Here is a 13,996-nt window from a genome sequence, read left to right as displayed (position 1 = left end):
GCCCCGGGGGGGCGCTCTGAAGTTTATTTCCGAGGGGGCGGGGGCGGGGGGGGGGCCGGCCGCGCGCTACGAGGCTCTCGCCGAGCCTGAAACTCCCGCCCAAGTCACACGGAAGCCGCCGAGGCGCGGGCTGGGCCAATGGGGAGGCCGGGCGGGAGGCGGGCGAGGATGCTGGCAAGAGAAGAGCCGCGAAGGAGCCCAGGAAGGCGGCGGCGGGAAGAGGGCGAGGCCGGGAAGGAAGAAAGGAGCGGGGCCGGGTCGGAGAGCGGAGACGGGAGAAGGGAGAGAGGAGAACCGGCAGCCTTAAGCACTTACTATGTGCCGGGCACCGCGCTAAGGCGGAAGAGACAGCGGAGGGCCAAGGGGAGACCCGAGGGAGATGATTCTGAGCGGAGAGTGGGCAGAGAGCCAAGCGCAGGGGCAGAGGAAGGGGGGGGAAGCCCCTCCTCCCGAGCCTGCGCCCGGCCCCACGTCGGGGGGGGGGAGTTGGGGGAGGGGCTCGGCTAAGTGCTCAGAGAGCCCGGGGTGGGCACCAGGGGCTCCAAAGTGCAGGAAGGCAGGGGGGAGGGGCCCGCGCAGCAGAGCGTGAAGGAGCGGTCACTGCGGCTGGGGCTGCGGGGGGCCGTCGGCTTCTGGGGCTGCGGGAGGGCCAGCGCCGCCTCCTTCTGCCTCTTCTTCCTCCTCGTCGGAGGCGACCCCTTCCTCCAGGCGGAAGACCTGACGGACCGTCCTGGTGGTGAAGGTGAGCGGCCCTCGCCTAAACGGAGAGGGAAACGGAGCGCTCAGGCGCCTGCCCCGCCCGGCCGCCCGGCCGCCCAGGGTGTTCGCGGGAACCCGGGGCGGAGAAGGGGGGCCCCAGGCCTCACCGAAGCCGGTTCCTCAGGGTGGTGACCTCCCGATTCATGGACTCCGCCGACTCGGTGACATCGTCCAGCTCCCGCTGCAGCCGCCGCCGGCCAGCCTGGGCTCTGGAGGCCTCTTCCTCGGCCTCCTCCAGCTGTCGTTTCAGCTGCTTCAGCCGCAGGTTCCCCTTCTCCAGCTGCCAGGGTGGGCAGAAGATGGGGCCAGCCGCCGCTGGGCCATCTTCCCGGCTCTCCCAGCTTTCCCCACTTTGGTCCTAGCCTTTCTCCGTCTCCAGCCGCGTCTGCCCTCCCGGCCCCTCCCTCTGGGAGATCTCTTGCCCTTTCTCTGGCCATCCCCATCTCTCCCGCCTCCCCTCTCAGGCTCTCTCAGGGCCCCCATCTCCATCTTCATCAGGGTCTGCCCTCCCTCTGGAGAGCTCTTCCGGCTTCTCCATGCCCTCCAACGGCTCCCTCTTTAGCCGGTGAGGCCCCAGTTCTCTTCTCCCCCTTCCTGGCCCAGCTTCCCAGGCCTGCGGAGGTTCTGGCCCTCCCTCAGGCGCCTTAGCCTTCGAGAAGGTCACTGGGAAAAGGAGCCTCAGCTGGCCAGTCCAACCACCACTTGATTCCACAGGAGGGGAGACTGAGGCCCAAGGCCCCTGTGCAGCTGGCCCGGAGGCCCCTCACCTGGTCCCGGAGCTGGTCGGCCACCCTCCTCTCCTCATCCACCTGTAGAACCACCTCCTTCAGGCGCTTCTCGGCCCTTCGAACCAGCTTCCCGGAGAGGATGCGCTCCCTGGGGCAGGAGGCGGGGTCACACTTCCCTCAGAGGCAGGGGCCGCCCCTCCCCCGGCTGCCCCGGCTCCCCAGCTGTGTCCCCCCCTCCCCCGCCTGTCATGGGCCCAGGATGACCAGGCTGCGGGCACTCAGAGCAGCGCCCTTTAGCTAAGCACGGAAGGAGCTCCAGGTCCCACCTGCTCTCCTGCTCCAGCTGCTCCTCAGCCTGGGCCAGCTTGGACTCGAGGGCCGCAATGAGCATCTTGTGGCGGGCCTTGGCCCCAGCGTCCTCCTCTCCCAGGCGGCCCCGCAGGTCCTGAATCTGCCGCTCCAGCTGCTGCCGCCCACTCTCTGCCTTGGCTGAGAAGCTCCGCTCGGCAGAAAGCTCAGTGGTCAGTGACTCCACCTGGGCCAGAGGAAGCGGGGGAGGTGACAGGGACGGTTCAGGGCAGGGGCGGGCTGGGCTCTTGGAGCTGGAGGCTGGACTGCAGGTGCTCCCTGGCTGAGAATGCGGGGAAGCCTCCAGCCCTGGAGGGACTCTCACCGTCTGGCCAGGCTCTGCTCCAGGAGCCCTCCAATGGATTGATTCTTGGTCTGGGGTATCTGGTCTAGCCTCTGCCTCTGGCCCCCACGAGCCACAGGGAGAAAAACCTCCCACACCTCACCAGGTCAGCCCCTTCTGGGGGGGGCGCCCCTTCTCTTTCCCCCCTCTCCCCCTCCCCCGAGAGCTGGGCTGGAGGCCACAGTGGGTCACACCACGAGGACACTGAGCTGTTGTTCCTCAGAGTGCCTTCAATCACCTGGAGCCTGGGGAGCCCTAAGCCTGGCCGGGGGGCACCGAAGGGTAGATTGGAAGTTCGGGGAGGTGCCCAGGCGGGCACTGGCCAGCGGGCCGGGGAGGGCCCCACCTGCAGCAGCAGCTTGCGGTAGCGGTCATTCAGCAGCTCCAGATTCCCATGCTCCTCTTCCAGCTCCTCCTCCACTTGGCCCAGGCGCCCCTCGAGCTGGCGCTTCTCTTCCAGGAGGGCTGCCCTAGAAGGCAGGGAGGGGGTGTCAGGGCCTGGCCCTTCACTCACCCCCACTCTGGCCGGGACTGCAAAGGGCTAGGGGTCAGGGGACGGGAGGGGGGCTTGGACGCACTTGGCCAGGTTCCCGCTGGCTGCCTCGTCCGCCATGTCGTCCCGATCCTGTTGCGCCTGGCGCCGGGCCCGGTCAGAGGCCGCGAGCTCCTGCAGGTGGGGTGAGAAGGAGCGCTCCGCGTCAGTGGCCCCTCTGGCACTGGGCCTTCTGTGGTCCCGGAAAGGTGGGACCCTGGCCCGGCTCAGCTCTATGCTGCCTTGGGGGTGGAGGGCCAGGGCCTGCATACAGCCCCTTCCACCCCTGTCCCTCATCCTAGTTTTCATCTCCGGCCTCCAGGCATTTGTGCAGGCTGGACCTCGATCTGGGATGCACTCCCTAGCCTCATCTCCACTTCTAGGAATCCGCCTCTTAGGAGGAGCCCCTTCAGGGCCCTTCCTCTGTGAAGTGGTCCTGACCAGAGACTCCCCCTGGGGGAAGGCAAGCTTCTTGAGGGCAGGCTGGTGGGGCCTGGGGGAGCCTTCTCACCTCCTGCAGCCGCAGCAGCTCAGCCTCAAGGCCTTTGAGCCTCTTCTCATTCTCCCGGTTCTGGGCAAAGATTTCCTCCCGGGAGGTTCGAGATTCTTCCACCTCTCGCCAGAGTTCCTTCATCTGGGCCTGGAAGAAAGGCCTTCCAGTCACCCAGAGCCCCCCACTATGGCTGGAGTCCTCCCTGCTCCTTCGCCTTTTGTGTCTGTATCAGTTGGAGCTCAGAGTCCAACTCCTCATTTTACAGATCAGGAAACTGAGGCAGAGAGGGGTCAAACGACTTGCCCAGGGTACTTCAGCCACTTGATGTCAGAGGTGGGGTTTGAACTCAGGTCCCAGTGACCACCTTATAGCTCTGCCCTCTTGGCACCAGGGAAGGGAATCCGTTTGGACAGAAAAGAAGGGTGCTTTGCCACTTCCCTCCCAGATCTCAGGTGGGCCGACAGGAGGGACTCTGGGGCTTCTGGGGCATCGGGGAGCACCTCCAAGGCCCCGACAGACAAGACCGGTGCCTCCCAAGGGGAGTCCTGGCCCAGGCAGGTGTCGGAGGGGAGGCTGGGCAATGTGCTGTCACTGATCTCAGCCCTCCCTCCCGTCAGCCCTTTCCACAGTTGCAGACAAGAACTCTGGGGAGCAGCGTCCCCCTCTCACAGGAGGGCAAACTGAGGTCGGAGACGCCACAGACTTTCTCCGGAGCTCGGGGACTCCCCAGGGCAGCGCCCGACGCCCTCCTGGCACTCAGCGGAGGCCTGAGCACTGCACCATCGGCCACTTCCACATCACCCGCATCTGGCCCCCAGGGGGAACCCCGGGAGCAGAGGCTCTCCCGGAGAGGTGGCTCAGGGCCCACCCGCCCGTTTGCCATCATCCTCGCCCTCACGACAGCGCAGGCGGGGCCCAGGCCTTCTTCCTCTCCGCACCGCCCACCTGCGTCTTGCGCAGCTGCTTCGCCGCCTCCTCCCTGCCCTGGCCGGCTGAGGCTGCCTGGGCCTTCAGCTCCTCCAGCTCTTGCTCGGCCTTCTTGCGGGCCGCCAACGCTGCTGCCCTCTGCTTGCGCTCTTCATCCCTCTCTACCTCCGCGTCGCGTAACTACGGGAGGGACAGCGCAGTCAGCTCTCAGGCCCCGCCCCGCCTGCTTGGCCAGCCGCAGCCCCGCCCTCTTCACGCCCCGCCTCCTTCACGCCCCGCCCTCTTCACGCCCCGCCCCTCCGCACCTGCTTGGCCAGCAGCCGCCTCCTCTCCTCACCGGCCTCGTCTCGGCCCTGCAACTCCCGCTCGTGCTGGGCCTTCAGGGCCTGGGCGGTCACCTCCAGCCGCAGCTTGGCGTCCTCGGCCGCCATCAGCTCATCTTCCAGCTCCGTCACCTGCGTGCGCAAGTCCGCAGCAGCCTGCTCCGCCGCCCGGCGGGCTCTCTCCATCTCGTGCACCTGGGGAAGGAGAGAGGGGAGCCTGGGGAGGGGCCCCGGGTGGAATCTGCGGGGACGTGGGGGCGTGGCGAGCCGGGCCCCGGGGCCAGGCAGGGAACAGGTGGGGCCGGCCTTACGCTCTTGCCCACGTCGTCCTTGTTGCTCAGCAGCTCCTCCAGCTCCGCCCGTAGGGCCCGGTTCTGCCGCTCCAGCTCCTCCCGGGCCTCCCGCTCCTCTTCCAGGGCCCGGGCCAGAGCCAGGGCTCGGGCCTCTCGCTCTCTGCCCTCGGCTTCGGCCCGCTCCCGCTCCTCCACTGCCCGCTGGGAAACAGCCTTCTCCTCTGCCAGGAGCTGATGGGAAAGAGACGTATCCTCAAGGGCTGGAGGAGGAGGAAGGGCCGGGGGCGGCTGAAGGCTCGCCGCAGGGCCATGCCCTCCCCTAGCCCTCTCTGGGCAGTTTCCCGGCTCAGGGCAACCCAGATCCGGCCCAAATCCCTGGGTCCCGCCAGCCTGAGCCCCGTTCCCGAGGTGGGGCTCCTGGCTGCAGTCCGCGTTCTCTCCTGCCTGGAGCCGGCGGAGTCACCATGGTGGGAAGGCCCAGAGCTCCCTCCGCCCCAGCGCACGTGATAGGTGCTCACTGGACTTGAGGAAATGTATTCTGGCGCCGGGGCGCGGCTCCAAAAGCCAGCTGCTGGGCCCCGTGCAGGTTCTCTCTGGGAGGCGGTGAGCCGCCCAGCACTGGAGGCAGCCCCCGCCCCCCACCCCCACCCCCGGGCTCTCTGTGCCCGCCCCAAGCACCTGGTCGAACTTCCTCTGCTTCTTCTCCAGGCTGCCGACCAGGTGCCGCTGCTGCTCCAGGTCCATAGTGACATCGTCCAGCTCCTGCTGCAGCTGTCGCCGGCCCCGCTCCAGCCGCTCGGCCGCCTCCATCTTCTCCGCCAGCCTCTGAGCCAAGGCCTCGGCCTCTCGGGCCGCCTTGCGGCGGGCCTCCTCCCCAGCCTCCAGGGCTCCCGCCTCCTCTTCTTGCCGCTTGCGCCACTCCGACAGCTGGGGGACAGGCCCCCCCCCAGGAGCCTGAGTCTGGGCATTGGGGCAGCGCCCTCCCTTCTGTGCCCGCGGGCTTCTCCTCCGGGGGTCCCAGCCCTACCTCAGCCCTCTGCCCTCCACTGGCCAGGAACGTTCCGGAGGGGACCCCCGCGGGGCCCTTCCCCCCTCGCTGCTCCCCTAGACTTCAGTGGCAGCCACGGTCCCTTCTCCAACCTCCAGGACGCCAGTGACCTGGCGCGCCCCGACCCAGGGGACAAAACGGGCCGTGCCTGGCCTTCTCCGCCCCCTCACCTGGGCCTGGGCCGTCTGCAGCTCCCTCCCAGCGCGCTCCCTGGCTGTCGCCTCCTCTTCCAGCTGTTCCCGGAGCCCGGCAGCCTCGCTCTCCAGCCCTCGGACGCGGGAGCCCAGGGCCAGCTTGGCCCGCGTCTCTTCCTGCAGGAGTTCCTGGGGAGGGGACGGACGGATGGTGGGCGGGCAAATGGACGGAGGAAGGGAACGAGGGAAGGGCCTAGCCCAGAGACAGGACGGAGCTCCTCCTTGGTCTCGGTGGAGGGGACCCTGCCGGAGGGCGGGGCTCCAGGGATGTGGCCACGGGAGCTGGTCTTCCCGCGGGGCCGCAGCACCAGGGCCTCCCTCCTCACCTGGACATCGTGGAGCTGGGCCTCAGCGCTGCTTAGCTCCTTACTCAGGCGGATCGCCTTGGACTCAGCCTCACTCAGGGCCCCCGAGACGCTGTCCAGCTCTGCCTGCGAGTGGGGTACAGACTCGATGGGCCCGGGCCCCTGGCTGCCAGCCCCCCTTGCCCCAGAGTCAGGGTCTCCCAACTGGGAGAGGGGCCCCCCGGCTGCCCACTCCCAGAGCCCGGGCTTCCACAGTAGAGACGGCTTCGCCAAGCCCCACCCCTGCCCCCCAATTTTATAGTTGGGGAAACTGAGGCCCAATCAGGACCGGGAGTCTCTCCCCTCCCAAAGACCCCCCCTAAGGGGAACCCTAAGCTTCGGGAAGGCAGGCCATCTCATCAAATGGTCCATGCATGCCTTGCACCTCTGTGGGATGACAGGCAGGGATGGCCCAGGCGCCTCTGCGGCCAGGCTCACCTGGCTTCTCTGTAACCTGTCTGCCGCCTCAGCCCGTGCCCGCTCGCCCTCGCCTGCCCGGGCCTGCAGCTCTTGCAGCTGTGCCTCAAGGCGCCGGCGTCTCTGTTCTCCCTCTTGCCGGGAGGATTGCTGGCTCGCCAACTCTGCACGGAGCTCAGTGACCTCGGCTTCCAGGGCCAGGCGGGCCTTCTCCCAAGCACCCTTGCCCTGTGGGGGAGGACCAGAGATGTCCACTGGAGAGCCTGACTGTGGAAGGGCCGCCTTAGGACTTCCCCACTCTGTGCGGGTCTGCCTCTGGTCCCTGCAACTTCTAAGCCAGCCCGCATCTGCGACAGGATCCCAGTGTATGGTCCAGGCCCCTGGTTTGACCGAAGACCTAGAGAGCCCCTGGGCTCTGCCATTCACCCACGATATTCCACCTCCCCTCTCCAGGCCTTTGCTCAGGCTGTGCCTCACACCTGGACTACTCCCTCCGCAGCTGGGCCCCTTGTAATCAGCCCAAACCCAGCTCTAGGGCGGCCTCCTAGCCTACGTCTCCCCTTACTCAAAAACAAAACTGCCCAGGATTCCCACTGCTTGTGTTTGGGTGGGTTCTGATGTTCCCACCCAAAGGCAGCTCCATGTGGGTAGCGGGGCCGGCCTGGCACACTGTGGGCATTTAGGGAGCATCTGCCCATTGGTGAATGGGCTGGTGAGCTGGGTTCAAATCCAGCCTTGTGAACCAGGGCAAGCGCTCCCCCTCCCCCACACACACAGTGGCAGGACCAGAAGGGAAGTCTGGCAGAGGGGTCTTCTCCGAAGGAAGGGCCTGCCTGATTACATCAGAGAAGCTTGGCCCCAAAGCTGGCAGAAGACGGCTCCCCTGGGGCCCCACACATTTACCGCCCTGGAGTGGGCAGAGCCAAGGACTATCCGTGGTCCCGCCCCTGCCCCCTCCCAAAAGGCCCAAAGGTGGCTTGGCTCTGAGGAAGAAGCGGGAGGGGAGGGGGGAAGAGAAAGGAGGAGGGAAGGATAGGGAGAAAGACTGGAAGGGAGGGAGGGGAGACAGAGAGAGGTCCCAAGATCTTAGAGCCAGACCTTTGACATCCCCGAGTCCAACCCCTTCATTTATAGTTGAGGAAACTGAGGCAGACAGGAGCAGTGACTTGCCCAGGATCACACAGCTAAGTGCCTGAGGCAGGATTTGACCCAGTGCTCTGAGCCCACATGAGGTCAACAAGCCTCGGACCTGCACTTGTCCATTAAGGTTGCAGCGGGAGGAGCCCCAGGAACAAGTGACTGATGCTGGGGGGGGGGGGGCCTCCACCCTCTCCGGGACACTTAAGGGCAGAAAGCGCTCTAGGAGAGTGTCGGGCCCATAACGGAGGCCCCGGGACTGGGAGGGAGTGTGGGAGGCCAGGGCCTCTGCCTCTCCCAGGCGACCTCGGGGCCAGTGCTGGAGAAGCCCGGACTCCTGGGCGTGCCATCTGGCAGAGGCAGAGCAGAGGGCCAGGGAGGCCCCGGCCCTCGGACCACGGGCTCTCAGGCCCCTTTCCAGGCTGGCCTGGGAGGCAGGAGGGAGGAGGCGGGCGGGGAGCCCCGCTTACCCGCCGGGCCTGCTCCAGCTGCTCGCCCAGCTCGCCCAGCGCCTGGCCATGACGCTGCCGCAGCTCCTGCACTGCTGCCTCATGGCTGCGAGTCTCCTCCTCCAGGGCCCGCTTCAGCTCGGACACCTCCTGCTCCCGCTTGGTCCTGCGGAGGGAGAGAAAGCTACTGCAGGCTGGCTAGGAGAGCCGGCCGGGGGGGCTGGAGCAGCTCAGCCCCTCCTGTGCCAGTGCCCTGGCCCCATAGCCCTCCCATCTCCGAGCCTTTGCCCTCGGGCGGGCCTCGAACCCCGGTCTGTGCAGGGACGCCTCACCGGAGCTCCTGCTGCGCATTGGTGGAGTCCAGGGTGTCCTCGAGCTCCCCCCGCAGGGCCTCCAGCTCCTCCCCCAGGTCTCGGCGCTGCTTCTCGGCTTTGGTCCGCGCCGCCCGCTCGGCCTCCAGGTCCTCCTGGGCCTCCGCCAGCCCTGCCTGGGCCTCCCGGAGAGACTTGAGCAGCGAGGCCCGGGCCCCGCCCTCCTCCTCGGCCCTGAGGTGGGGGTGGAGCGAAGCCTGAAGGCCCTGGAGGCGGAGCCCAGCGTCCCCCCCACCCCGTGAGGGGGCTGGCGGGTGGGAGGGTTCCCCGAGCTTTGGGGGCTTTCGGGGGCCGCGGGTGGGGTGGGGTCCCAGAGGCCCCCGGGGGCGGGTGTCTGGGGGGGGTTTCAGGGGCCAGCATAGGGGGCGGGGCTCAGCCCAGCGGCCCACCTGGCCAGGGCGGCCTGGAGCTCCTCCTCCTTGCGGCCCAGCTGGGCGCGGAGCTCCTCCGCCCGGTGCTGCTGCTCGGACACCTGCTCCTGCAGCTCGGAGCTCTCCCCGTCCAGCCTCCGCTTGGTCTTCTCCAGCTCCTGGCGGCTCTTCTCCTCCAGCTTGAGCCGCTCTGCAGGGACCCGGCACAGTGAGGGCGGAAGGGCCCCTCCACACCAGGACGGCGCGGAGGGGCTGCGGCAGGGCCGCTAAGCTGGGTCACGGGGAGGAAGGAGGCCCCGAGCGCCCGGGCGGAGGGCGCGGCAGACGCCGGGGGACTGGGGCTGCCCGGAGCGGGGCAAAATGACAGGAAGTCGGAGGGGGGGGTGGGGGGGCGGGCGTCACCTTCCATGTCGGCCATCATGGCCTCGTATTTGTGCCGGAGCTTATTGAGGCTTTTGACCTTCTCCTCCTCCTCCGCCGCCTGGGAGGAGAACTCCCCCAGACGCTCCTCCAGCAGCCGCCGCTCCTGCGGAGAGGCGGCCGTCAGAGCTCCCGACTTGGCGCGGGCCCGCCCCCTCGGGCTCCAGAAAGGTAAAGTGAGGCCCGGCCGGGAGGGGCGGGGCCTGGAGCCCACCTTGCCCAGCTTGGCGTTCTGGTCCTCCAGCAGCAGGAGGTCTTCCTCCATCTTCTTCAGCCGCGCCTCGGTGGTCACCTTCTCCAGCTGCAGCTTCTGCCGGGCGCCCTCCTCCGCCTCCAGGTGCTGCTCCAGCTCCTGCAGCGGGAAGGGCCGTCACCGTGGCGCAGCCCCCACGCTGCGGCCACAGCGGCAGGGCCCCCGGCGGGGCGGCCTGCTCATCTCCGCCAGCCCCAGCGGGGATTCCTGCGAGCCGGAGCTCCGGGGGGTGGGGGGTGGGGGGGCAGAGGGCCAGCTCAGCACGTGACCCGCCCGCGGTCCCCTGGGCGCCCCGCCCCCGCACCTGCACGTGTTGCTGCAGCCGCCTCTTGTCCGTCTCCAGCTGCGCTCCCCGCTCCTCCTCCTCGCCCACCCGGGCCTCCAGCATGCCCACCACTCTCTCCAGCTCCTGCTTCCGGGCGGCCAGGCGGCCCCGAGTCTCCTCGGCCTCGGCACACAGCTCGGCCTCGGCTCGCAGCTGCTCCGAGAGCCGGGCTCTCTCCTCCTCCAGCTGAACGACGGGGGCAGGGAGCCGAGGTCAGGGGGCCGACGCCCAGACGCGGCGCCTTCCGATGCCGGCATTCGAGGCTCCCGGCTTCCCTGGCGCTTCGGCCATCCAGGCTGGGTTCCGACCGCTCCCCCAGCCCGTGTACTCACCTCCTCCCTCATCCCCAGCTCTCCTTCCTCTTCCAGTGCGTTAGGGACCCCTGGGAGCACGGGACACCCAGACACCCCACCACAGCCACAGGCACGCCGGGGGAGTCACCCACCCCTCTCTGCTCAGGCCCCCTCTGCCACGTGGCTCCAGTTCCTGCCCTCCCTGGCCGTTGGAGTCCACCCCCCCCTTGCATACCACTGCGTATGGAGAGCTCACTACCTGTCCTGGGCACAGAGTCTCTGATGGGGAAGGGAAGGGCTGCCCTCACAGGGGCCTCACCTGGACCACGCGGCTCTGGAGCTCGCCCAGCTCGCGAGCACTCTGCTGCTGTAACTCTTGCACTTTCTGCAGCTCCTGGGCCCGGGCCTGGAGGACCTCGTCCTGGCGGGTCACCTGAAGAAGCGGCTTCACCTGCGGGCGGGGGAGGAAAGGGTCTGAGAGCTCTGCCCGCCCAGAGCATCCCCGGGCCTCGGCTTCCTCCTCTAGGAAATGGGCTCCGGCCTCCGGCTTCGCCCTGAAACCCCAGACGCCTGTCCGCTGTCCCGCCACTGCCCTGGGCGCCGGGCGGGCGGGCCTCGAGCCTCACCTTGGTAAAGAGGCGCCACCATTGCCAGTGGCGGAGCTTGAGGTAGGCCGCGCAGTTCCTCTGCATCACGCGCAGCGCGCTCTGCTGCTGCTGCCGCCGGTGGAAGGCCCTGGAGCAGGCGGGCGGGGGAGAGCCGGGTCAGCCCGGAGCCCCCCCGCAGGGAGGTCCCCAGAGCCCCCCGGGGGCTGTCCCCTGGGCTGGGAGAAGGGGCTCCGCCCACCTCCGGGCCAGGTAGCCCCGGGCTGCCGCCTGGAAGGACACGATGATGTCGGTGATCTTGAGGTCCCGCTCCTCCTCCAGCTGCGCCAGGACGCCGGCCCGGAAGAAGATTTTGCTTTGGCCCACGCGGTACAGGTTGGGGTCGAGCTCCAGGGCCTGGATCTGGGGGGCGGAGCCGAGTCAGCAGCGGCCCCCAGTGGCCCCCGGGCCCGCCCCCGCCCCCCCCCCGCGCCCTTACCATCTTCTCGCAGGCCTGTTTCCCGTCCATGAAGCCCTTGGGGATGGCGTTGGGGGTCAGGATCTCGTACCTGCGGGTGGCAGAGCCAGTGAGCCGGGCCGCCCCCGCCCCTCCGAGCCAGCACCCCAAAGCCGGCCAGACCGGGGCCCCCTCACCTCTGCCGGAACTCCTGGAACAGGATCCGGTTGGGGAAGCCCTGGCGGCAGATGCGGATCCCCTCCAGCACCCCGTTACAGCGCAGCTGGTCCAGCACCAGCCTGGGCTCCAGCTTCCCTGCCTGCGAGAGGAGGCCTCAGCACCTCGGACAGCTCCGCTCCCCTCCCCTCCCACACCCCGAAGGTTAGCAGGGGGAGGGGCACAAGGGCCCAAAAAGAAACTGAGGCGCCAAGGCCTCCGAGAAACTTGAACCCATGGCCGCGGAACTCCTGCCTGAGAGCCGGCCCTCCCGCGACTCCTAGGAGGATTCCTCCAGGGAGCCCTCCCAGATCTCGCCTGCCCAGACCCCTTAGAGCGCGAGGGGATCTTAAAGCCTTTTGGGTAAGAAGGCGGAGGGGCAGGATTCACCTCTCTCTAGCCTGAGTCTGGCGGCATCGGGCATTGGGTGGAAAGCACCGCCCAAAGCCCTGCTGTGTGCCAGGCCCTGAGCGGCAGCCCGGGCCGCCCTCCCGGAGGGCGCAGGGCACTCACCCTCTTCTCGTGGTTGGGGATGATGCAGCGCACAAAGCTGGGGTTGGTGTTGCTCAGCGTGGCCATGAGACGGCTCAGGGACTCCTTGTACAGCTGGCCCACCGTCCGGAACATGCCCCGGCGGGGGCGCCCTCCAGGTGCGCCCCCGTCCCCGAGGCTGCTCACCTGCTCCAGGCCCACGATGCCCTCCACTGTAGGGAGAGAGATGGGCGTCGGGGAGGCCTTCTGGGGCCTGGGGTCACCCCGGGAGGGAGGCAAGGGGCCGGGGACGCTTCAGAGCTGTCCCTGGGTTGGGGAAAGGGAGCTGTGGAGAGCAGTGGGGCTGGAGGGGGGTGAGCGGGGCAGGAGGAAAGGGCCTGGGGGAATCCTGGGGGGCTGCAAGGTGGAGGGGGCCACCCCTAGCGGTGGAGGCCACACGGTCCCCCAGAGAATCTCTCAAAAGGGCGGGGAAGCCTCCGCAGGTCCGTGTCTGTTTTCCAAGGGCTCACTGCGGAGGGTCAGCGGGGGCCGGGGCCACCCTCACCGTCCTTCCAGATCTCGGCTGTGAGCTTGTCGGTGCTCTGGTGCAGGAGGGCGGCCACGCTGTCGTTCAGGGGGTCCATGTTCTTCATGAGCCACTCGTTGGCCTTGTAGTCCACCTGGGGGAGGCCGGGAGCTCGTGAGGCCGCCGATGGCCCCAGGCCCGGCTCAGCCCCCCACTTCCTCGCCCGCAGCCCCCACCTTCCCCGCGTAGTGCAGCACACTGAAGTCGGCCTGGTCCCGCAGCTGCCGCGGCCGCTGGAACTTGGGGTGGCCGCCCTGCTCCTGGGCCACCTTCTCCACGAAGGACTTGTCCGTGGCCTTGGGGAACCAGCACTCCTCGTCCAGCAGGGCCAGGAGCCCCGGGGGGTTTGCCTGGGGGAGGGGGAGCGAGTGAGGAGCCCCCCTCGGGTCCTTCCGCCTCCCTGCACCCCCCGCACTGCCTCCCCGGGCCGGCGCTCACAGGCCTCTCGATGAGGTCGATGCAGGGCTGCAGGTCGAGGCCGAAGTCCAGGAAGGTCCAGGGGATGCCCTCGCGCTGGTACTCCTCCTGCTCCAGCACGAACATGGTGTGGTTGAAGAGCTGCTGCAGCTTCTCGTTCGTGTAGTTGATGCACAGCTGCTCGAAGGAGTTCAGCTGCAGGGAGGGGCGAGGCAGGGAGCGCCAGCTGGGTGGGCGGGGCCGCGGGGGGCGGGGCCTTCTGAGCCCCGCCCCCTCAGTGGCCCCCACCCAGCACCAAGAGAAGACACTTGGGAGAGAGCCAGGCGAGGGGAGAAGCGGGGGCGCAGGTGACGCCCGCAGTCCCAGCAGCCTCCCGGGTCGCACCGTCTCAAGGGACAAGAGCTCTGGCGGCCAGAGGCTGCGATCCCGCCCCTTTACAGCTGAGGAAACTGAGGCTGGCAGAGAAGCCGAGGGACTCGGCCAGGGTCACCCGGCATAAATGGCACGTCAGCGCCAGGGCCAGGACAGGGAGGCGGGCAGGGGGCCTGCAGGGGCAGGTCAAAGCCTCACTTGGAAGATCTCAAAGCCCGCGATGTCCAGAATGCCCAGGAAGGAGGCCCCCTGGCGCGGACTGCGGTCCAGGGCCCGGTTGAGTCGCAGCACGAGCCAGCGGAACAGGCGCTCGTAGGAGGCCTTGGCTAAGGCTTCCAAGGCGAAGTCCGCCTGTGCCGAGAGAGCGCCCAGAAGGGTGGGCGGAGGCGGCATGGCGTCAGGGGCCTGGCATGCCGGTGAGAGCCCCCCGCCAGAGTCCCACAGGCCCTCCGAGACCGGGAGGCTCTCCACAGGCGGCAAGGGCGAGGGAGACACATGCGAGAGGGCCAGAGACAGGGGAGGGGG

The 13,996-nt window shown here is 68.5% G+C and overlaps 1 protein-coding gene across 1 annotated transcript; it reads right to left on the bottom strand.

Moving 5' to 3' along the window:
• Window positions 1–6: 6 nt before the first annotated feature.
• Window positions 7–13,864, bottom strand: MYH14 (myosin heavy chain 14). Its single transcript, XM_044666652.1, has 30 exons — window positions 13,670–13,864; window positions 13,121–13,294; window positions 12,859–13,032; window positions 12,662–12,776; window positions 12,139–12,329; window positions 11,607–11,728; window positions 11,452–11,521; window positions 11,215–11,375; window positions 10,995–11,103; window positions 10,688–10,819; window positions 10,055–10,261; window positions 9,712–9,849; window positions 9,480–9,603; window positions 9,096–9,267; window positions 8,668–8,880; window positions 8,357–8,501; window positions 6,771–6,977; window positions 6,315–6,419; window positions 5,965–6,117; window positions 5,425–5,673; window positions 4,765–4,977; window positions 4,436–4,648; window positions 4,149–4,310; window positions 3,222–3,350; window positions 2,757–2,845; window positions 2,525–2,648; window positions 1,814–2,022; window positions 1,527–1,635; window positions 867–1,039; window positions 7–757 (listed from the first exon to the last, which is right to left on the bottom strand). Exons 1-30 carry the CDS (start codon window positions 13,862–13,864, stop codon window positions 598–600), a joined length of 4,737 nt encoding a protein of 1,578 aa, XP_044522587.1. The 3' UTR covers window positions 7–597.
• Window positions 13,865–13,996: the final 132 nt, after the last annotated feature.

Source organism: Gracilinanus agilis, chromosome 3 (assembly GCF_016433145.1).
Source record: "Gracilinanus agilis isolate LMUSP501 chromosome 3, AgileGrace, whole genome shotgun sequence".
Lineage (NCBI taxonomy): Eukaryota > Metazoa > Chordata > Mammalia > Didelphimorphia > Didelphidae > Gracilinanus > Gracilinanus agilis.
Note: the sequence above shows the minus strand (reverse complement) of the source record. Positions and strands in the feature narration are given on the sequence as shown.

What these genes read in the sequence shown, in the direction of transcription:
- MYH14 (XM_044666652.1), bottom strand. Translation starts at nt 13,864, where the DNA reads ATGCCGCCTCCGCCCACCCTTCTGGGCGCTCTCTCGGCACAGGCGGAC. An exon ending in AGCAGAGGAAGTTCGACCAG is followed by an intron (nt 4,978 to 5,424) that starts GTGCTTGGGGCG and finishes CTTTCCCATCAG; the next exon opens with CTCCTGGCAGAGGAGAAGGC. An exon ending in CAGCTGGAGCAGGAGAGCAG is followed by an intron (nt 1,636 to 1,813) that starts GTGGGACCTGGA and finishes CTCCTGCCCCAG; the next exon opens with GGAGCGCATCCTCTCCGGGA.